General features: G+C 49.6%; 8 protein-coding genes across 8 annotated transcripts; 4 read left to right on the top strand and 4 right to left on the bottom strand.

The window, feature by feature from the left end:
- Positions 1–517: 517 nt before the first annotated feature.
- N7477_008193 (uncharacterized protein) lies at positions 518–790 on the bottom strand (the record flags this gene model as incomplete). The annotated part of the gene is made up of 1 exon (XM_056969856.1): positions 518–790. The coding sequence occupies one exon, from the start codon at positions 788–790 to the stop codon at positions 518–520; it is 273 nt and encodes a 90-aa protein (XP_056819888.1).
- A 328-nt stretch (positions 791–1,118) lies between these two features.
- On the bottom strand, positions 1,119–3,681 carry N7477_008194 (uncharacterized protein; the record flags this gene model as incomplete). The annotated part of the gene is made up of 6 exons (XM_056969857.1): positions 1,119–1,145; positions 1,250–3,015; positions 3,073–3,241; positions 3,305–3,379; positions 3,445–3,522; positions 3,592–3,681. 6 exons carry the CDS (start codon positions 3,679–3,681, stop codon positions 1,119–1,121), a joined length of 2,205 nt encoding a protein of 734 aa, XP_056819889.1.
- Positions 3,682–4,543: 862 nt separating this feature from the next.
- Positions 4,544–6,519, bottom strand: N7477_008195 (putative amino acid transporter; the record flags this gene model as incomplete). The annotated part of the gene is made up of 7 exons (XM_056969858.1): positions 4,544–4,578; positions 4,655–5,013; positions 5,065–5,269; positions 5,322–5,333; positions 5,385–5,406; positions 5,469–5,543; positions 5,596–6,519. 7 exons carry the CDS (start codon positions 6,517–6,519, stop codon positions 4,544–4,546), a joined length of 1,632 nt encoding a protein of 543 aa, XP_056819890.1.
- A 650-nt stretch (positions 6,520–7,169) lies between these two features.
- On the top strand, positions 7,170–8,225 carry N7477_008196 (uncharacterized protein; the record flags this gene model as incomplete). The annotated part of the gene is made up of 1 exon (XM_056969859.1): positions 7,170–8,225. The coding sequence occupies one exon, from the start codon at positions 7,170–7,172 to the stop codon at positions 8,223–8,225; it is 1,056 nt and encodes a 351-aa protein (XP_056819891.1).
- A 1,376-nt stretch (positions 8,226–9,601) lies between these two features.
- Positions 9,602–10,769, bottom strand: N7477_008197 (3'-5'-exodeoxyribonuclease; the record flags this gene model as incomplete). The annotated part of the gene is made up of 5 exons (XM_056969860.1): positions 9,602–9,656; positions 9,707–9,897; positions 9,956–10,446; positions 10,501–10,678; positions 10,734–10,769. The coding sequence occupies 5 exons, from the start codon at positions 10,767–10,769 to the stop codon at positions 9,602–9,604; spliced, it is 951 nt and encodes a 316-aa protein (XP_056819892.1).
- Positions 10,770–12,342: 1,573 nt separating this feature from the next.
- On the top strand, positions 12,343–13,296 carry N7477_008198 (class I SAM-dependent methyltransferase; the record flags this gene model as incomplete). The annotated part of the gene is made up of 4 exons (XM_056969861.1): positions 12,343–12,409; positions 12,468–12,575; positions 12,627–13,058; positions 13,127–13,296. 4 exons carry the CDS (start codon positions 12,343–12,345, stop codon positions 13,294–13,296), a joined length of 777 nt encoding a protein of 258 aa, XP_056819893.1.
- Positions 13,297–14,408: 1,112 nt separating this feature from the next.
- On the top strand, positions 14,409–16,059 carry N7477_008199 (FMN-dependent alpha-hydroxy acid dehydrogenase; the record flags this gene model as incomplete). Its single annotated transcript, XM_056969862.1, has 4 exons — positions 14,409–14,541; positions 14,602–15,107; positions 15,164–15,833; positions 15,893–16,059. The coding sequence occupies 4 exons, from the start codon at positions 14,409–14,411 to the stop codon at positions 16,057–16,059; spliced, it is 1,476 nt and encodes a 491-aa protein (XP_056819894.1).
- A 1,312-nt stretch (positions 16,060–17,371) lies between these two features.
- Positions 17,372–18,259, top strand: N7477_008200 (SAP domain-containing protein; the record flags this gene model as incomplete). The annotated part of the gene is made up of 3 exons (XM_056969863.1): positions 17,372–17,590; positions 17,647–17,686; positions 17,826–18,259. 3 exons carry the CDS (start codon positions 17,372–17,374, stop codon positions 18,257–18,259), a joined length of 693 nt encoding a protein of 230 aa, XP_056819895.1.
- Between the last annotated feature and the right edge of the window lie 2,690 nt (positions 18,260–20,949).

A 20,949-nucleotide genomic window follows, 5' to 3' on the forward strand; every position in this document is an offset into this window, starting at 1 on the left:
CAGGCCCGGGCCCCCGGGGAGGGGCAGATGCGGAGATAAAGCGGGCCGAATCCGCATGCGAATTTCATGCCTCAATCCGATCGTTGACAGAACTCACCAACAATGTCTCAAACGCGAATCATTGATGAGCTGGTACGTGTGCGAGCTTCAGGGGGGGTTTGATCCCGTACGAGCTGCGAAAGAGCTACGAAGTGCAATAAAATAACTTGGTTTCGTGTTTCATTTCATTGAAGGCGGAAAAAATACGCAGGAAAATGGCAGATTCGCAGCAACAAATGTGCAAGCGACATGCGAAAGAAGAGCAGATAGAATGATGAAAAGAAACCTAAGAATACACCAAAATACAAAGGGAGATGTTGGGGACAGAGAACGGATGAAAAAAGGGTGATCCTCGACGCCTTCAATCTCATAGGTGTCAATGGCAAGCTTTGGCAGAGCATCTTTGAATCCGACGTTGCAAGATGGCTCTCAATTGAGTCGTGACAACTGACTTGTTTTAGTGTCACAGAGCCAAGTTTCAGTGGTCGCGTCTCTTGCTAGAAGGGTTGTATGGCTCGAGACCCTTGGGCTTGGGCTTGGCTCCTAAACCAGTCTGGCCTTCGACGCGCGGGGCGGTAGGTTGAGCGGAGCTAGCGGTGGGAGCGAAGTTGACGGTAGATGCTTTTCGGTTCTCAAGCAAGGCGATTCGGTCGAGATCATCCTGTCTCTGGGACCACACACTCACAGGGCCCGGGGCAGGTCCGATGACCCGAGGCAGAGCGTACGGTAGGTTTAGATTATTCAAGCGCATGGTGGTATTAGCTTGCTGCTGGAACTGAGCTGCTGTCTGGCTCGATGTGTTAAGCGGCTCGAGAGCCTGGACTTCGGGTCTCGGACTAGCCTGATTAGATGTGCCAGTGGGAGTGAACCAGGAGGATCTGGTATTGGCAACGATGCTACCAACAGAATCATTCTGATCTTTAGGCAGGGGAGGCAGGGACATCCGATTGAGATCACTTTCTTGCTGAGATTCCACGCTAACGGGCTCCAGATTGGAGCCAAGAACCCGAGGACGGGCACTGGGCAAGGCTGAATCATTCGAGAATGTAGTGGTAGGAATTAGTTGAGCCTGAGGTGCTTCAAGCTGGGGACGAGGCGCAGCAGGCCTAGATGCAGTGCGTGGAACCTTTTCTTTGGTATCCCACGTCTGTGGGCGTTCCCAGACAGAATGGTGACGAGCCGAATATTGCGGCTCCAGGGAAGCACGTACGCCGATCACCCTCGACTTTGAATCTTCAATTTCATGATGTGTGAGTCGTGGCTCTGCCCATCGAGAGTGACGCAGGGTACCAACAAACTTAGGGCCATCGGCAGGCGAAGGGACGGCAGGCGTAGGGACGGCAGCGAGCGTAGGTATAGCGGCAGGCGCACATGTGGGAGACTCCGAAACACGCAATCTCTCAAAACCAGGATTGAAATCAGCTCGCTTTACTTTCTTGGGTGACAAGCGCGAAGGCGAAGGAATATCATGAGCCTTACTTTTCTTGGATTCCCCGGAGGAGGGAGTACCATCTGGGGATCGATAGCTGCTAAAGAGAGGTTGATTAAGAGACTGGGATGTGAGTGAGGAGTGAGTATCGCGGACGGCGATCTTGTTATCTTGTCCCGTGTGAGTCACAACTGAGAAAGGGCTGGCTTGAAACGAGACATCCTCTGTTGTAGGTACACCGGAGGTCGAGAGAAAGAAAGGATCATCCGCGACTGGAATGACTCTAATATCAGAACGGAAAAGGCTGCTTTCAAACGTGAGCGTCGCAGGAGGACTGTTGTCAGGAAGATGGGAACCGCCCAGGATACTTTCAAGCGCAGAATTGCCACGAGAGCGATTGAAGTCAAGAGCTTCAGCCCTGATCGCAGCTCCAACCTCGGCAGGCGTCTGATCTGGCCTGGCTGGAGTGACAGAAGTCGACCAGTCAAGAAGCGGAGATTCGCCAAAGTCCAGGCCCGTCAATTCGGAATAAACAGAATTGAGGACTCGTTCTTGGCCCAGCGTAGGCATTTGGACCTCATCTTCAAAATCCAGCAAAAGATTGTCCCGTGGGGGCAAAGTGGACATGGACCGAGTCATGTCATTTTGAAGTGGCCGACGAGAGGTCGGTACCAACTTTCGCCGCTGGGGCAGAGGATGTGTAGATTGGCGAGAAATGCCAAGCACTGACACGTCGCTGATATTTGAGTCCGAAGCGAGGTTTCCTGCAACTCCACTCAGAGCCGAAGGATGAACAAACTCAGAACTAGACTGAGAAATAGGCTGAGAGGCAGGTTGAAGTGCAGGCTCATGAGGATCAGGTTGGGTCAACACTGGAGGACTCCGAGTGCGCAGTGAAACAGACTGAGAAAGGCGCGAAGCTGACCGACGCGGCGTCCAAATGACACGAGGGGAGCGAGAAGCTGACCGGGTGGGCTGAGAGGTAGACTGGACTGGCTCAGATGGTGTCTGAGTGCCAGGAGGTGGAGATGCTAGGTGGCGATGCTGTCGAAGATTGTCCAGAAAAACCTGCGGACTTGAGATATTGTCTGCCCAATTTCCTATCTGTCTGCAAGACAGGGTGTCAGGCCGGCCTCGCACAGCTCCAACTTGATTTCCACGAGAGGCGTGGCCGCGGCCGCGTGCTTTGAGGGAGCCACTTTCTTGAGAAGGCGATTGGGATAAGCTATCGTAGCTCTTCGCAATTTGTCCTTTGCCCGACGTAATTACTTTGGCCGGAGGATACTGGGAACGAGAGTGGCTCACCACGGGCATCGTACTGGCCCTGGTGGTGATAGGGTTGAAGTGACGGTGAGACTGAGCAACTTGAGCTCCGGCTCTTGATTTCCTACGAGCACGCTTTGCAGATGCGGTACGCGTGGATTCATTGTGAAAGCTTCGAGCTTCCGCCAGACGAGCATTGAGAGAGGCACGATGTGATTGGCCGCCGCCGATGTCTGCGAGCTGTTCGTGGCTTGACTCTTGGGCCGCAACAATCTTTCCCACTTCTAGATCAAAGATATTAGTTGATATCATCGCGAGAGCATAGTATGTCAATGACATACTTGCCCAAGCCGCTAGTGCGGTCCGGTTTTGGCTGGCTTTTCTGTAAGCTTCCGTACCGGGGATATTGGACCCTCGAGTAGCTTCAAGAACTTGGTGCTGGACATGATGTATGTTTTTGGGGTCATCTTCGGTGGAAAGCCGTTCACGGCGAGCCGTGCCCAGGTCATCCTATGCGAGAATACGCTTAGCAAGACGACGACTGACACAAGGAGGATTGACAATGTGACGAACCATTTGAAGTCGCATCAGACGCTCCTGTTTGGCCGCTTCGGCCGAGCTGTTAGACTGGTCATGAGCAGAGCCCTCCTGTAGATGCTCATATTTAGCATAGCGACTGTCAGATGCAACGCGCAGAGTAAGGGGAGACTTACCATTTTGGACACTCCAGAGCGTTCATCAATGGAACTAACAGAGCCCTGCCCGGGACTGCCAGGTGACCCATTGGCGTCCTAGAGAGGAGCATGGTTAGATTGGCGAGAGACAAGAATCAAGGGCGCGTGTCTGTCATGATAACATACCGGCTGGCGGCTACGCCGGCGGTTTTGCTTTTGTGTCCCTGGGCTGACCCCTCTAGAACAGACCTGTGCTTGAGAAGGTGGAAAGAACATTCTGCAGGGGAGAATCAGCGTGAGACAAGTTTCAGGAGGGAAGCCGAGGTTCAAGAATGGCCCTGAAAACCGGTAGTTGAATTGTCAGGGCACGAATGATCTCACTTTCCAGAGAGCGTCACCCGGGAGGCCGGCGTTCATGCACAATAGCAGAAGGGTGGGGACGAGTAAAGAGGCCTTGCCGATGGAAAATGGAGAAACTTGGGAAGAAGGAAAGGTGGAGGGAGAGAGACGAGAAAGCAAAGTGACGATAGGGACTGAATGTAGCCGCGGATCGCGGGCGTGGAGCATGAGAATAGTGACAGCGAAAAGCCAAGGAAATATGACCTTGTAATTGTTGGACAAGCTCTTTCATTTGCCAGAGGCAATTTTACCGGTCAGGAGGGACAGATTACCGGTGCATTGATTGAGATCACAGCGCTTCCACACTAGCAACAGGTTAGATAGGTCCACATCTCCGCGGCAGTATCAAATCATAAACCATTGAAATGATATCCTTGATGTATTTTGATTTTATGAGGGTGTAATCATGCTTTGGAATCATCTATTGCAATGGCTGCCACCAGTTCGATTGACATTGTCTCTATCAATAGGATCATCCGAAGTGAGTGAAACCAATATGACATGGTGCTTCAAAATATGAGTTCCCGTTGGTGTAAGTGTCCAATAGGAAGACGCCCAAAGGTTCCTGGGCCTAGTGATGAGTGCGCCTAGCGATCAACGCCCGAATTGGGGATTGTTTGAGATTGATGCAATTGATAGTAGTACTTCCTTAAGCACTTGTTGCTATATATACAAGGGTATTGTTCCCATCGATGGTAGCTTGAGTCTATGATAAAGGTGGGACATTGATTGTGTGCACTCAAGACGCTCCACAAGAACCACCCTCGCCGTCGCCTGTCATAGTATTAGCATAATTGCTTTTGCGTAGTGGTAAGGTACCTGAAAAGCCCAAAGCAAATGGCGGACTTACTTCGAATGATCTTTGCAACGGCTTGCACCACACTCACACCCATGACAACAAATCCGAATCCAACACATAGATATGCGGGAATCTTTTCTTTTCGAGTAACGCTGCTAAGTTTGATCCAACAGAGTGGTGGGAAGATGTATGCCAGAGCTGCAGCACTAGTTGCACCGATCAATTCAAACACGCTGCCAAGGTCACATGTCACCAATGCCAGCACCATTGAAGTCAAAACCAGAGTAGTTGTGAATATCAAATGCCGGTTAGGGTTGAATGGTTCATCTGGGAAGTAATAAGTTGTCATAACTGATCGACAGACGAATGCTTCCAGTGGAAGCGTAGTGAGCATGTTCAAGCCAAAACATCTGTTGCATGTTAGCGTTGGTGTGTTCCAAAAGATGACAGCGATTGCTTACAGTCGGGCAATGTTGACCAGGATATTGTCAGCCGGAAAATTATTGAGAACGTTCCCTTGCGTCTTCGATCCAAAGGACAAGAACCCCGCGAGGCCCATCGCTAGGCACATGCACAAGGAGACTATGGTGGAATAGTGTGTGACCCTGGCAAAGCGATCCATTGTGGGTTTCTTCAAGGATCCATAGATCAAGAGACTATTGTGGTCTTGAAAGACATTAGTTTCGATCGCCACGACATACATGGACAGGAAACATACGGCAAACAAAGGCTGCGTCATATTAGCGAAGTGCGCAAGCAACCACAAACGAACATCACTCACCAAAGGAAATCACACCAACGGCCTGGAAAAAGCCCGAGTTCACGATAAGAATACTCTTGTACTCCCCCTCGATTCACCTGGCACCCGGAAGCCTTGGGTAATGACCGTGACGACAATAACGATCATGCTGACTAGCGCGAGGGCAGATGCTTTCGCTAGCTGAGGAGTTGTTAGTAAAAATCGCGGGGAAAAAAAGAGACGAGTAGCTCACCTTGGCAATGTCCCGATACAGCGAAAGCGGATATGAGACGCAGAGGACAAATAAAACAATCACAGCTCGACGGTCTGTCAGCAGCCACAAGAAAGACATGCTGCGCAGCGAGGGAAAGAGGGCGGCAAAAACGTGCGGTATCGTGTCACCCACGATGATACAGAACGCGACCATACCCCCAAACGCAAACGCCCATTGAGCAATTGATATAGCAATAAGTCCACTTCTTCCAAAACAGTGTTGCATGGTAGCTTGGAAGGAGTCCGCTCCGCTGAGCTTCGAGTTGATTACAATCAGACGGATAGTCCAATCCACCGTCACGGTCAGCGCTGTCAAGAGCAGAATACCCATTGTCAACCCCGCCTGGCGAAGCGCATATGGCTGACCGATGATACCGGCGCCAATAATGCTATTAGCCATATTCATGAATGCCATTTTCATCCCGCTTCGAGGCCGCGCGTTTTCAAGGTGATCTTCGGGGAAGAAGTCGTCTGAAGTCGCTAAGGTCACACTGGGAGCTTCAATATTTGTCAGTAGAGGCACTGATTGGCTCCCATAATGATTGCTAGACTCCAAATGCTCATTCAGCTCATAATCTTCTTCGTCGAGCCATCGCCCGTCATCGGGGCTGTGGGCGCGGCCATTTGAGATCTGATCGTCTTCATCCTCTGGAAACTCCTCAACAAATCGAACCCGATTGGTAGTCCTGGGAGTACGGCGTTGTCCGTCGGAATTCGGCTGTGATATCGAGGACTGGTGCTTGGGTCGGGGGCGGTTGGCGGGATCTGGAGAACCGGCTGGATCAGAACGGACGCTAAGGCCTTCCTGCTCTTGATTGTTCGCTAAGAGCAAGAAACTCGCTTGATGATCATTATGACCAGTTTGAGAAGTCAGAGAATCATGTTCTCCCTCCTCCAGGGGCATGGTTGACCGTGTGAAGTCAGGAATGAAGGTGGTTGATTGAGGCCACTTTCATTTAAATCCACGTGATCTTTATCGTTATCTTGATGGGTATCGATAAGGCGGCTGCAGTCTTTATTGATCAGTGGCTCCACTTCCTGTCACTCGTGCATTTCAACGCGTTCAAGTGGATCCTAAATAGATTAACGTTAGATTCCCTGACATAGTCGAGGGCACCTGGATATATATATTTGGCTTTCCTTCTGCGTGGACGGTGGAGATCTAGATCACGGATGAACCCAGTGAAAATTAGTACAATGCAGAGGGAGTATACAGACTGAAGATCAATTAACATGGTGGAGATAGCGAGTGCAGGTGAGAAGAAATTATGTGGTTCAATATTGTGAGGCTCAGAAGATTTTCAAGCTGCATTGTCTGTGAATTGGTAATGAATTCCCAATCGAGTTTAACAATGCAAGTCGACGTCATGGGGATACCTCGGCTTCAGGTTGAGCCTCAGGCGTCAAAGACCTAACTCAATGAACATTGATTAATATCGCACTTCGCTCACACTCGACTTGACGGTTCTCTCCGGGACTGGATTATGCTTGACACATAAGTTGAAAGCTGCCAACACCGGAGTGAGAACCAACTTGTGACCAACTGACGGCAGAATGAGCCGGACAATCGACTTAGGTCAATGCCTCCTCTATGCGAGCGATTCACTTCTACAGCTTCAATTCTCCGCGGTTGCGCATTTCATCCATCCAAGCAACAGAGAATCCATTGAACTACCCATTGATGCTTTCCAATGGCTCGATCAAGCTTCAATCTGGATTACCGAAGCTCCAGAGCTAGAAATCCGGCTCTCTCTTAGCGTGCATACATGGTTGAAGCTTGCAAGTTCTCCGCTCCTCTGCAGCTTGTCAGACATGCTCTGTAACTCTAAGGTACCGCATACATATGTATATGGACGTCTTTCACTTACGCTCATGCCACCTCAGATTTGGTCCGATCTAGGGTTTGCCATCGTGCTCAAGGGGTATGGCGATGATCAGATCACGTTTGGTCTTTGTCGCATTCCTACAACTTCCAATCTCACAAAAGGACGGGCCTTGCCCAGTGTGCTCCGCAACCCTCCTGATGCCCATGTTCCACCCGGTGTGCCGACTATCTCCTTGGCTGCGATCAATATATACGCGGAGTACCAATATCCACAAGGGGAACAAAATACTCACAAACCGATGCATTTTCACATTGGACACATGAGCCAACCTCAATGGCTCTTCTCTTCTGCAGAATGCTACTACCCGACGCACCTAAAAAACTCTGAAATGGTCGCCTTTTCATCGTCTCCTCACAAGCCTGGAACATTCTCTTTCAGGGACAGCACTCTCCTTCCAGATCTTGGGATGGGGTTGCCGTCATTGCAGCACAACTCAACTGACAACTCATTCGGAGCCATGCTACGACTCATTGACTTTGGTCTTCGCAAATTGATCGTTTCGTCCGGAGCAAGAGATCGCCAAATCAGGGTCAATGATAACGATTCCCTTCTGAGCTTATCTGACCTGGCTCCTGCAATTTTCAACCCGAGATATCGCGAGGTGAGCTTGAACCTCTATCACATGGGTGATTCCTTCATCTCATCTCCATATGCAGGCAGTATATCAAAGAGCAGCATCGATCCCTATCATCTCCAAGTCTGTGGCATCTATGCTTGCAAGTAGCAGAAGCACCACAATCCAGCCCAAACTTTCATACCTGCTTCAGCAATCAAATTATTCCAACGAAGAACACGCTCTAACAGAGCCGCATATAGCGAGTCTGAGATTGGCCCTCCACTCATCTTTATGGCGTATCGCCCAGCAAAAGATTTGCAAACGCAAAGAAACTCCAAAAAACCAGCCGCTATTTGCTCCGGAGCCTCCCTTACCACAAATTTACCCAGACGTTACTCCAGGCTTGGCACATTTCGGAGAATTTATATTGTTTCACAGTGATCCCCTTGACTTGGACAATCCCAGTCTCAACAATAATGGACAAGACCAAATGGAGCATTTCCTCGAAGACGAAAACCTACCTTTGAAGACCCCCAGCGAATCATCTTTTGAGACCCTCAACGAGTCCACACCAGCAACCCAGAACGACAACACCGAATGGTTCGAGCCTTGCTTTTCAGAACACAGAGATACCGACATGCTTCTTTTTGATCATAGTTTTTGAAACCTGCTAGTGTATTTGATGGCGCGTATTAGTACTGCACACATAATAACCAAAACGCACTGGCAGTCTAGATAACTCTAATTATATTTCATGTTTACCCGAGTAATGATACTGATTGTTATTCATCATCTGCATGCCACGATAAGCTCTCCAAGGTGATGCTGTGACCTTGAAAGAGGCTTGAAAACGACGGTCTCATCAGTAGGATGTAGAAACAGGAAATTGGATTGAAACAATCGACTTTGAAAGTCTTCACATCTTGAGATCTTCGTCTTAATTTACGGCTAAATCTTGGAAGGAACAAATGCAAGATAAAGAAAGCGAATTGAAATGAGGAAACGTGCAATGCGGCAAAATATATTCCAAGATAAGACAACAGGCAGCTGTAAATTGGAACATGATGAAAACCACTGAGCACGCAACATGCAAGCTTTTACAATTCTGAGATACCCTGTAGTGATTGAGTGGACCGAGCCTGAACAGGCATCGCATCACCGACGTGGTGTCGGTTTAGGACACGAAAGGGTAAGAGGAGAAGCCTCAAAATGTCTCCTCGAGGGGTAATCTCCATGTAATCCCGACACCTCCCAAGCTGGAAGATTACTCAAGCCCGAAAGCCCGGAGTCAAAGGCTTGACTGGCGAAAGCAGGATCATAGAAACTGGCATGATCCCAAACAATCGAATTCCAAATTGAACTGCAGTGTCCACGAGCAGGCTAGGATGAAGGTCAACGACCATATCCAAACGCAAGAAAAGTACTGGCCGAGGACAGAACAGCCGAACTTACCGGCGGGTAGGTTCCGATCGCGATAATCCTTTAGCATAGAAAAGGACCTGACAATGGAGCTTCAATTTATGTTATAGCATGATCTCCGTGCATCATTGTTGAGACTGCAGTCCAAGACCGAACATCTTAATGGAGTTGTTCCAAGCACTATATAGTCTGTCAGTGTTGATCTCTTCGCAGGCGAATTGAAGACTTACGCTTCGCAGACTTCCTCAACGGAGATACCCTTGACCTGAGCTATAACGTGTGCAACACGAGCAATAGCGACAGGCTCATTGCGACCCTTCACCATCATGCCCTTCTGCCATTTCTCCTTCTTGACGGACTTGGGCAGCTCAGGAGCACCTTCGAGGAACTTCGCTGAAGCATGTGACGGCCGGATCTCACACTACAACACGGAGTCAACTGGGAGATACACAAAGCGCGGATAGGGATATAGGACATACCCATGGGCCGTCAGTCTCGATTTGAAGCCGTTCCAAGGGGATCGCCTTCACGACGTCTAGGTTCTCTTGGGTCTTCATGCTGCAGCCGTTAATACCGATATCAAGACCCAGGGCAACGAGGCGCTCCATCTCTTCCATCGTTCCAGTAAAACTGTGGACGAGGCCGCCTTTGGGGAGCCTATCAAGTCTTGAGGCTATTAAGCGTTCAAAGTCATCACTGGCCGCACGGGAATGGAGGAAGAGAGGCATCTGAATCTCAATGGCCAGGTCCAGCTGTGCCTCGAAATACTTCAATTGCGGCTCCTTGGCGCTGTGGAAAAGGCGGTCATAATCAAGGCCGATTTCGCCAAACGCAACAGCAAGACCGGCATCCTTTGCCTCGGTGGCGATTTTGCGGAGCTCTTCCATCATCTTTGATGAGCCTTCTGGGTACTCATCGAAAAGTTTAGCCTGGCAGGGGTGTACCCCTACTGTAGCGTAACAGAAGCCAGCTGCAGGAAATTTGTTAGCGACCTAACAACGTCAAGTTACAAAGGAAAATTTACGATATTTCCGCGCTATTTTGATGGCTTCCTCGGATTCGACAAGGTCGGACCCAGTGACCATGAACTTCTCACAGCCAACATCCTTGGCACGTTGAATGACGTCGTCAAGGTCAGCTTCGTGAGCTTGCTTTCCATGGTATGTTCCAGCGAACATGGGGTCGCTCAGGTTGATGCCGATCTAACATATCAAAACTGTTAGAGGTTGAGACACGCGAATCGGTGGTAAAACATACATCGACGTATCGCAGTGGCTTGGAAGAATCACCCATTTTTGCGGGGGCTTTTCTATTTGTAAGTGAAGAAAAGTTCCTTGTAGTGCTGCAGCCCAAACAAGAACGCAAAGGACGAACAAAAGTGTTGTCTCGTGTAATTTCTGAGGAAGCGATTAGTGAGATATTCCGTAAGCCCCGTGGCAGAGTACCAAGAATCGGGAATGAGCTGAAGGGTAAATTTAAGGACCGCTATACCCTCTACCTACCTGATCGGCTCAATTTATCCCAAGTCAAGAATCTCGACACAGAAGATGTATCTTCGATCGCCTTCTTGATGATCGAATTCTGAAAATCACCGACAGTCTTCAGGACAGAGCCTCGCACGGAGTAAATGTGCATGAGAAAAACGCAGTGCTAAGCAGATCTGCAGTGTTGTCAGAGAAGTATGACTCCACACATGCAGGGTTGTATACGCGACAAACTTTTCATGTTGACTCAGGAACTGAAGTTGTCAGCCGCACTCCGCGGACCTGTGGCTGTGCGGCATTACTAAGTAGTCCGCGGGTCCCTGAGTGAGCTCGCGCTTTGTGCCAGGTCAGACCGCCCGGCCTCCCATGAGGTGCATGGCTTCACCATCTACCAGGAATATATATACTCACCCACTTCTCAAACATTCTTCATCCTGTTCTCAGAACCTACATGTATTTCAACGATTAACCAGTATCTATCAAACGATTTGGATATCGAAATGTACCCAATTTTTTCCGAATTACCAAAATCTAGGGTTTCACCCGCGTTCCTTGATCATCAACTCGATTCTGCGGGGCATTGATAAGCCAAAATCGGCTTCAATGGCTTGATCAATAGGGCTATATAGGACCATCAATACTTCTTTGAAGCGTTTCTAGTCAACCTTCCTACAGCTACTATATGATATGCTTGTTAATTGTCCGAGAAATTCGCGCTTTAGAAATGCCCAGGCTGTGTTGGGCGGATTCTTGGATTCAGATCATGAGTCTATTGTAATTGGCGAAGGGTGAATAGAGGGTTTGTCCGGAAGGCGCAATGATGGGCTTCAATTCGTGGGCTCATTTCTAAGTTCTTGTTGGTGCGAAGTGGAACACTGTCAATTGGTTGACAACAGACTGATGATAAGGCCGTATGGGACTCTATGACCGCGAAGTTTTCGAAATTTTAGACCTCTGTGAGGCTAGCTTACTCAAAGATCCATGGCTTGCGAAGGTTACGTCTTGAGCCGTACGAATGGCGTGAAGATGGACGGTCTACTACACGCTACTGTTAGCGTTCCATGCAATGGCGAGTTCTCAGAGTGACATAAGGATTGAACAGGGAGTTGACCGCACGCGCCCCTATAATCGAACCAATAGGGCACGTTCAGCTTCAGCTTACCTATCCATGTAAGAGCAAAATGGTGGCCCGCGTAGATTTTATTCTGAGAGATTTTTCCCCCATTTTTCCCTAAATATTGCGCTACCCTCATAGTTCGCTACATTTTTTTCACAAATTTTATTTTCTTACACAAAGTCGCCCAGTCACTATATTACGTGAGTGCATATGCGACTACCATCTCAGCATGTTTATGCTTATAAGCTATGTCCAGCAAAGCACCATGACTGTTGAAGACCGCCTTCGTGGCATCATCAGACCATTCCAGCTCATCTGGTTATCTATCCAATGTGATTCCTCCCTTCTTCCATGCCTACACCTGTACCAACATACTGTTTTACAAAATAGTGCATTTCAGCGCTTTTAAAGACGCTTTACGCAAAGATGGTCTTGCCTCACTCACACATCCTCGTGAAACTCGAGATGCTGCTATAGCGGAACTCTTTGTCACACATTGTAAGTTTCCTTTTTTCGAGCTAAACCCCACATACTAAGTCTTCTATATAGCCAATGGCTTTATAGCTTATGAAAATACCACCGTTGTCCCCTCCCTTGTCCGCTCCGCTCAAGGCAGGATTCTCGAACTCGGCCCCGGACCAGGCAACCAAATTCAACGCTTCGATCCATCCTTTGTAGACTTCATCTACGCCGTTGATCCTAATCCCTACTACAGAGACGCAATTGCCGCAAAGCTCAAGAAGCTTGATCTACAAGATAGATACAAGCTTTTGGCGTGTGGCGTTGAGGACAGTGACATTCTGGCGATGGAAGGAATTACGGATGGAAGTATGGATACTGTGCTAAGTATTCAGGTATTGTGCTCAGTGAGAGATTTGAAAAGTGTGATGAGGGCGGTGTGGAAGTTGTTGAAACCCGGAGGGAGCTTTATATTCTGGGAGCACGAAAAGAACAAGGATACTGCTACGGCTATCACGCAAGGTGTGTGTTGGATATCCTGATGGGTATGTTACTTTGACAGCTTTGTGGAGGGGCTAATATGACAATAGCTTGCTTGAATCCTGCTTGGAGCGCACTCGTTGGGTGCTGCTTGAATCGGAATATCAAGACAAATATTCTTGCTGCTGGGGAGTGGGAGAACCCGGGTGATATTGAGGTGGCCGATGACCCCTATAGTTGCTTGCCAAGGATTTGGGGTGTGCTGAAGAAGAAAGCTTGATTGGAAAAGGTTTTCTGTTCCTTCGTCTTTCTCATGGCTCGCATGAGATACAGATGCAAGTTTAGTGCATTATTGATGTGTGCCCGGGCAAGAAGTCAATGGTACCAATATGTGAGGTCTACCATCATGATTTAGTTGGTTCCATGTATCCTTCCAAAGCATAGCTAAGACGATGTCGCACTACTTATAGGTATATCTCTGAGTAATTTTGATTACTTTTTGGAAAAAAATGTTACCGCCGCCAATTTTCTAGACCCTTTCATATTCCCGGTCCAGTATTCACTATTCGAGGATCTAGTAACGGGGTGAATCTACATGATAGAGAACGAATGAACGAAGGCTTGAGTAAGGGTTTCCGATGGCTGCCATACAGCTAACGGTCAATACACAGCGTCCAGGAGTTCTTGGATATAATCACATTTGCAGGGGCTCATAAATCCCGACGACTTGGTGTTCGCCATGCAACGGTGCGACGGAATTGAAAAGGATGCCATGATCACCTCTTATGTAATCTGGCCCTGGGACGCGACGCGACCAGAGCAGTCATAAACCCGGAGAGAACTCCGCATTCGGTCGGTGATACCCCGAGCCTGGTGGTCAATGTCTTGCATCCCACATTGCCGATGAAACTCCAAGGAAAGTGAATGCCGAGCTCCTCGAAGGAAGACTTTCGGATGTTTGCTGTTGAGAAAGTCTGGTCGGAAACGTGTCAGAAGCGGTTCAACGAGTCTCGAAGTGGCCGAGAACAACGTGTCCCGTTGCAATGATAAGGGAAGAGATGGGAGTATCGGTCTCTAGAGATATATTCAAGTGCCCCCAAGATACATCCATTGCGACGAAAGGTGAAGGCAAGTCCGGGGTAAGTCCGGGGACATTGCCGCAGTGGACCCACGTTGGCCATACGGAGATCGACCGCGATCACATCTTTCTTGGAGCAAGAGGTCCTTGCTGAGTATTTAGTGGTCTCTGGCTAGACAAAATTCCCTCCTTCCCGAATTCTCTCATCGTCCGTCGCCAACAACGCCTGCGTTGCATTTCCTTGACTCAAGACTGGAAGCGTTATCAGTACGATTCAAAATACCTCGATTGTGGAGGAACAAAGGCTCGACCAAATGTCAGACCAGAAGCTTCTGTCCACGAAGCACATCGCAGAACACAACAGTCCCGAAGACTGCTGGATTGTGGTCGACAACCTGGTGTGGGACGTGACGGACTTTTTGGAGGAACATCCCGGTGGATCTACAAGTACGCATCTTCCAGTGGAATCTCACTATACGAAATTCACTTGATTGATGGAATCAACAGTCATCTTGAAGTATGCAGGTCGAGACGCAACAGAAGCCTATTCAGAAGTCCACGCGCCCGGCGTATTAAAGAACAACTTGAGCGCCGACAAACTCAAAGGCGTCCTTGATGAGTCTACAATTGGTGAAGAATGGATTAAGCCTCCACCAGACCAGAACCCACAAGTGCTCTTGGATAACGAGAAGCCACCGCTGGAAACATTGATCAACTCGCATGATTTTGAGATTGTCGCGTCAAAGACGGCGAATAGCAAAACATGGGCGTTCTACTCGAGCGCGGCGACAGATTTGATCACACGAGATGCTAATAAGTCGTGCTTTGACCGGATATGGTTCCGTCCGCGGGTGTTGAGAAACGTTCGCGAGGTCAACGTTCGTACGAAGATTTTGGGAGGCGATTACAAGCTGCCACTTTTCGTCAGTCCGGCGGCAATGGCAAAACTGATTCATTCCGATGGAGAGTGTGCTATAGCGAGGGCTTGTGAAAATAAAGGCATTATGCAGGGTGTAGGTATTTTTCGGACTGAGGGTTCCAAGGACCCATTGTACTGATGCTTCGTCAGATTTCCAATAATTCATCCTATACCATGGACGAATTGACGACAGCCGCCCCTTCTACCAGCTTCTTCTTCCAGTTGTACGTCAATCGCGACCGCGAAAAATCCGCTGCTCTATTACGTCAATGTTCAGCCAACCCCAACATCAAAGCCATTTTCGTGACCGTCGATGCTGCTTGGCCCGGCAAACGCGAAGCCGACGAACGCGTCAAGGCTGACGAGAGCCTGTCGGTCCCCATGTCGCCCTCGAAGGCGCAGAACGACAAGAAAGGAGGCGGCCTTGGGCGAGTCATGGCCGGCTTCATCGATCCCGGCCTGACTTGGGAAGATCTCAAGTGGGTGCGACAACACACTCACAAGCCGGTATGTCTCAAAGGTGTGATGTCTGCCGACGACGCCATGCTGGCCATGAAAGCCGGCCTAGACGGAATCCTACTCAGCAATCACGGCGGCCGAAACCTCGATACCAGCCCGCCGTCAATCATCACCCTCCTTGAGATCCATCGACGATACCCAGAGGTATTCGAGAAGATGGAAGTCTACGTGGACAGCGGTATCCGCCGCGGTACCGACATCCTTAAGGCCGTATGCCTGGGCGCAACAGCCGTGGGTATGGGACGAAGCATGTTATTCGCGACAAACTACGGCCAAGAAGGAGTGGAGCATTTGATTGATAGTAAGTGAAGATCAGCGTGTGGCGCGATAGACTATGCGAATCTAATTGGTTCCCACTAGTCATGCGAGATGAATTAGAAACGGCGATGCGAAACATCGGCATCACATCCCTGGACCAGGCCTCTCCTGAGTTTGTGCACACGGGAGATATAGATCATCTTGTTCCGGCATCCCGCTCGCACCCATACGCTCGGACCATAGCTAAAGGGCGAGGAGCCAAGCTTTGAGATGGGATCAGCTGAACAGGAAAGTACGGAGGTGCGATTGGCAAATCTGAGCGACTGGTCTTGAGAGTAGAGTATATATTTTGGGAAACACACACATTGCATGGCTTCCCCAATCAAGTGCACTGCTCTCAATCTAGGGATAGCTTCACCCAGGGGGATAATCTCTGGAGGATTGCTTGGAATCCCGCCAAGACGGTAGTTGCCCTTGCAATTTTGTTGCCCCTAGCCCATGGCAGAATGAGGATAGCTGCGCCACCGTAGCGTCCAGGATCTGGGATCACGACATCGGAATCCGAGGCATCCGTGAGGACCGCGAAGATATGCAGAGTCTCACCGAGATACTGCAATAGTGAATAAGACGGAGAGGTCCTCTGATGAGAAGAAACAGGTCGCTTTGTTAGGTAAGTGTTAAGGTATTTGTACATCAGTAGGAAAAGTATCAAGCACGGCGAGTCACTAGCGACACGTGTGTCTCACCGCTTGAAAGTCAGGCGATCTTGACGGTTGGGGTGATCACGAATGGCTGACGCGGATTCTACAGTAGGGCGGGGAAGAAGGCCCGTTTCTGAAGGCTTCGTAGCCAGTTGCAGGGCGGTGATTGGGGATCAGGGCCACTTCCGGAGGGAAGGAAGGCTCTCCGGGTTTCCCTAGTGGAGCCATTGCTGCATCGTGCAGCGAGCGGGAAAAGAATACCCAATAATAGGCGTGGAGGGTGGGGATCCGCGATAGAGTGGAAAGGATGCGCGCGGAGTGGAAAGTAGGAGAAGTACCCGGTACATCGAGTCACCTGGTCACCTTGAGTGGGTACCCAGTGTACCCCGTAGACACCCTCCCGAGGATCAGGTATCCGGTACTTTTTTACGTCGTAGATCTCATTACACCGGAACTGTTGAATCGGGGGATGTTGTACTTTCTCCCTATATAAAGCATGTTAAACCTTGGGTTCCCCTCTTTCATCTCGGTCTCTGCCTTGGTTCAGCTGCTCTCGAGTCTTCACCGATACTACCCCTGTGTAGAAGACGTCAACACTTCACCCTCCGTGGATCCACGCTATCGGAAAACGGGTCCAGACCGCCAAGAGGTGGGTTTCATAGCTCTCCCCAACGATTTCCCCGGCTCTCTTACTCACAGCTATAAAGGAGCCTGTTGTTGTCCTTTCTCCTTTTCCGTCCATTCTGAGATTTTTCTGATTCTGACCACTGGACTTCCTCCCGGTCCTTCCTATCTCTCCCGGAACTTCCTATAACTACTTGTGCTTCACCCTACCCCGGCCTATCTAGGCAGCTCTATACAAACTTACATTACTTTCACAATGGCTGCGCCTCGTCATACATCCCTGCGCGCTCTGCGCCAGCTTTCTCAGCAACCCATCGCCGCCCCTGCTCGTCGTGGTCTTCACATCACTGGCGTTCAGTCTGCTCAGCCCGCCAACCCTGCCGACAAGGCCTCTCTCTATGCCGCTCGCAGCCTTCCGGACCTCAAAACGGAATGCCAAAGACGCTCTCTCCGTGCTGCTGGCAGCAAGTCCGAGGTTCGTATCTTGTCCATCTGTCTGACGTCATGGTCAGCCATCTAACCAATTCACAGCTGATCGAGCGCCTCTCCAACCACGATGTCCTCCAGTCTCGTGCATTCAGCATTGCCATGCGCCGCATCAACAGCAATGCCTTCGCAGAGTAAGTGATCAAATTCTATCAACCCACATGAATTCATATGGCCAACCATATGCACCTCCTCTTCAGACCCTAACTAATCCTTGCAAACAGTCAATCCACTCGCCAATTCAACACATCCCGCTCCTCCAAAGCAGTTGGTGACTCCTCCACAGTCGATCTCAGTCTACATGCCCATCATGTCCGACATGGAAACCCGCACATCCCGCCTGGCTCAAATCCCGGTCCTTTCCGATCTCTACTCGCACCACGAGTCCACCTCCCCCTCCGCCCCACCCATGAAGCCCCAGATCTACACAGTCTCCGGTGCCGGCGTCGTCGCTGCCTCTCCAATGAGCGAAGTTGTCGACAATCACTCCGTTGACATCGACCCATTCTCACTTACTGAGGCTGTGGATCGCTCGCGCGTTGGCGAGGAGGTTCAGCGCCGGACTAACGGCAAACATACCGAGACGGGCATCATCAAGGAGCTGTGGACTGGGTTTTTGGATGATGTTCTCGGGCCCAAGGAGGTCGCGCGTAAGTAGGGGGGTTTTGATACCTTGACTGTGTGTGTCCTTAACGGCCTTTGATGACTTTTTTTTTTTGTGCGAGGCACCTCTTTGTCGTTAAGAGGGTCTGTTCAACTAGCGCTTGTGTAATTTTCTTCTTTATCACTTCCTTCTTATCTATTTACTATCGCACGAGGGTTGCCACAAATGAGCTCCAACGTGACCTCTAAACATAGGAAATTTCTAGTATCCAAATGGAAATACTCTTCCGATGCCGAGCTTTCTCATATCCCTTCGACAACGTTTTTTTACTCTGTGATTAGCCCATCAACGTTCGCGCCATCTGCCAAATTTCATGTTACCGAGGTACACCACGCTAGCCTCCGAAACGATCTACGCAATTAAAGATCTACAAAATACCCGACACCTCTAGGTTATACTCTATGTCAACCCGAGCTACCGGTCCCGAGGTCATGAGACTCGGGATGATCTGTCTTCAGACTATCCAATTAGCTCGGTTTACTGCTACCAGCGGATGAATTCGGTTAGGCGAGTATGGCGTGACGTAGGGTCCGGCCAGTCTTGTGTCTCCGGACTCAGGGATGTGGTCCCAGGTATGTCATAGGGCGGGTTTTTATTTACGCTCCTCCGAGATTGTGGAATCAGAAGGGGGTGGTGCGATCCGCTTCTTCAATGATTAGAGGAAATTTGTTGGGAAAGGATGTCGATTGCCTCGGTATGTATTTACTTGAAAAGAACAGATACTTGCAGATTTACAACGTTCAACTCATTCCCCAGGTGACGGTGAATACTGGGCGTGATTCATAGATAGACACTATAATTAGCGTGGCGCTGAACCGGACAAACCACCCCCGTTGCAATTCGGACAACTGATGGATGGAAAAATGTTGAGTGTTCTCTTTCATCCCAGGGCGAACAAGATTTTTCTGAAAGCGATGGGTGCGGGTGTGATTCTTCCAATGGATGGTGACTCTATCACCCTAGCGCTTCAGGTCTGAGGTGACATTCCGGTCTCTCCCGATCCGGCAAATAGACCTAAAGGCTGTGTGACCAGCCTCTATATGTCTTTAGGCTCTATGAGTCTTCTTCCAGACCGTTGCAAGTCTGGTGTTCGGTGGGGTATATCTACTGTGGTCTGACTATGTAACCTGCAGCATCGATATGCACTCGGTGTCTGGTCCGGGGTTTCTGTCCTACAATGCAGCCTCAGGTAGCCTATGCAGATCATCTGCGTCGACGTTCTGACATGTCTTGTGAGCCGCACTTCCCCTGTATGAGAAAAGTATTGTCTTCGATGTCGTTGAGAATATTAACAGTGTATCCACAAACGCTGGAGCTCGATCCATGCGCGTATCCGCAGACCAGACTAGCACCATACCTGGGCGAAGAACAACACCCTCAATCGATGAGATAGTCACCAAGACACGCCATTGAAGAAGAGTGACATTAGGTCTGGATTGTTGCTAGGCTAGAACCTGTCAAACTGATCTAGGGATGTGGTCTAGACCCCCTGTCCTGGCCTAGACGGGCACCCGTGGATGGGGCACCGAGTTATCTGTATTACCCAACTTTGATAGTTCAATACTAGCTACTCCATTCTGATGCATTGTGGCTACGTTTTTGACAATATCCATTGACTATCATCATTGATGATCTACGGTGCCCAGCTGGTCAGTGGAGTTATGCGTGCGTAATCTGATCAATCGTATGTTTCAGGCGGCGGGTGCGCCCCATAATGATGGCAAAAAAAAAAAACCTCGGCGCAGGATCTCCCTAGGCAGCAGAACTGCACCGGTCGCATGAAGCTATTATTGGAACTTCCGACCAGCTCCAAGATCAGCGTTCGGAATCGGGGTTGTAAACACAGATCGTCGCACAGGATCTGCATCTAGCCAGTTTGCAACGGGGAGCGAGGCCCATAGCCACGCAATGAATTGGGGCAAGTAGGCCACACGACTGGTCTAATTTCAGCCCAATGAAGCATCCAAGTGCTGATGATCTGTTCAAGCGAGTCTAGACCTCTGCTCATGCAGGAATGACCAGTTCAAGGAAATGGTGGAAGTTGGAACTGAACCCCTGAAGAAGCCGTGGACTCGTGCGCAAGGATGAACGTTAACGTGAACACTTGTACCACCCTCCAGACTCGAGCTCAGAACTATCATGATCTAGGAAATCAGTCAGACTAGGTCTCCACCGTAGATGCAATCTTAAACTCCTTTCTTTAGGCCTTTTGTAGCCCGGGATTCCAAGTTTTACTAGAAACCCAAGAAAGTAACGATGTCTAGTGCCAGGCTAGCTCCGACCGAACAGACGATCACAGCTTGAACGGTCCTTAGGGACCCACTACACCAACCCATTCAGGGCGATAGCGGACTTGTCAGGGGAGTATTTGCCTCCTGCACAGGTGCACTGGCTCGGTGGTTCAGTGGTCCACTGGTTCTGGGGAGATCCAACTGGCCTCCCCCTCACATTTGCAATTCGACCTTCACTTCACTTCCAAACCTCGTCATTCTCGTCGTTCCTTTTCTTTGCTGTATTTATTACTTGTTGTCTTGCTTTTCAGCCGTCTGTATATTGCGTGATTCTCGATTCGATCTTCTGGACCGAGCTCGCGAATTTTCCGCCGATCATCACCAAGCTAGCTCGCCCATCAGCCATTACACGACACTCCGCAGCTTGAGGGATTCCTCACCGAAGCTGCTATC

The sequence above is a fragment of the Penicillium maclennaniae genome (genome assembly GCF_028827695.1).
Source record: "Penicillium maclennaniae strain IBT 15551 chromosome Unknown utg000007l:1.0-4884863.0:1.0-4888362.0, whole genome shotgun sequence".
NCBI lineage: Eukaryota > Fungi > Ascomycota > Eurotiomycetes > Eurotiales > Aspergillaceae > Penicillium > Penicillium maclennaniae.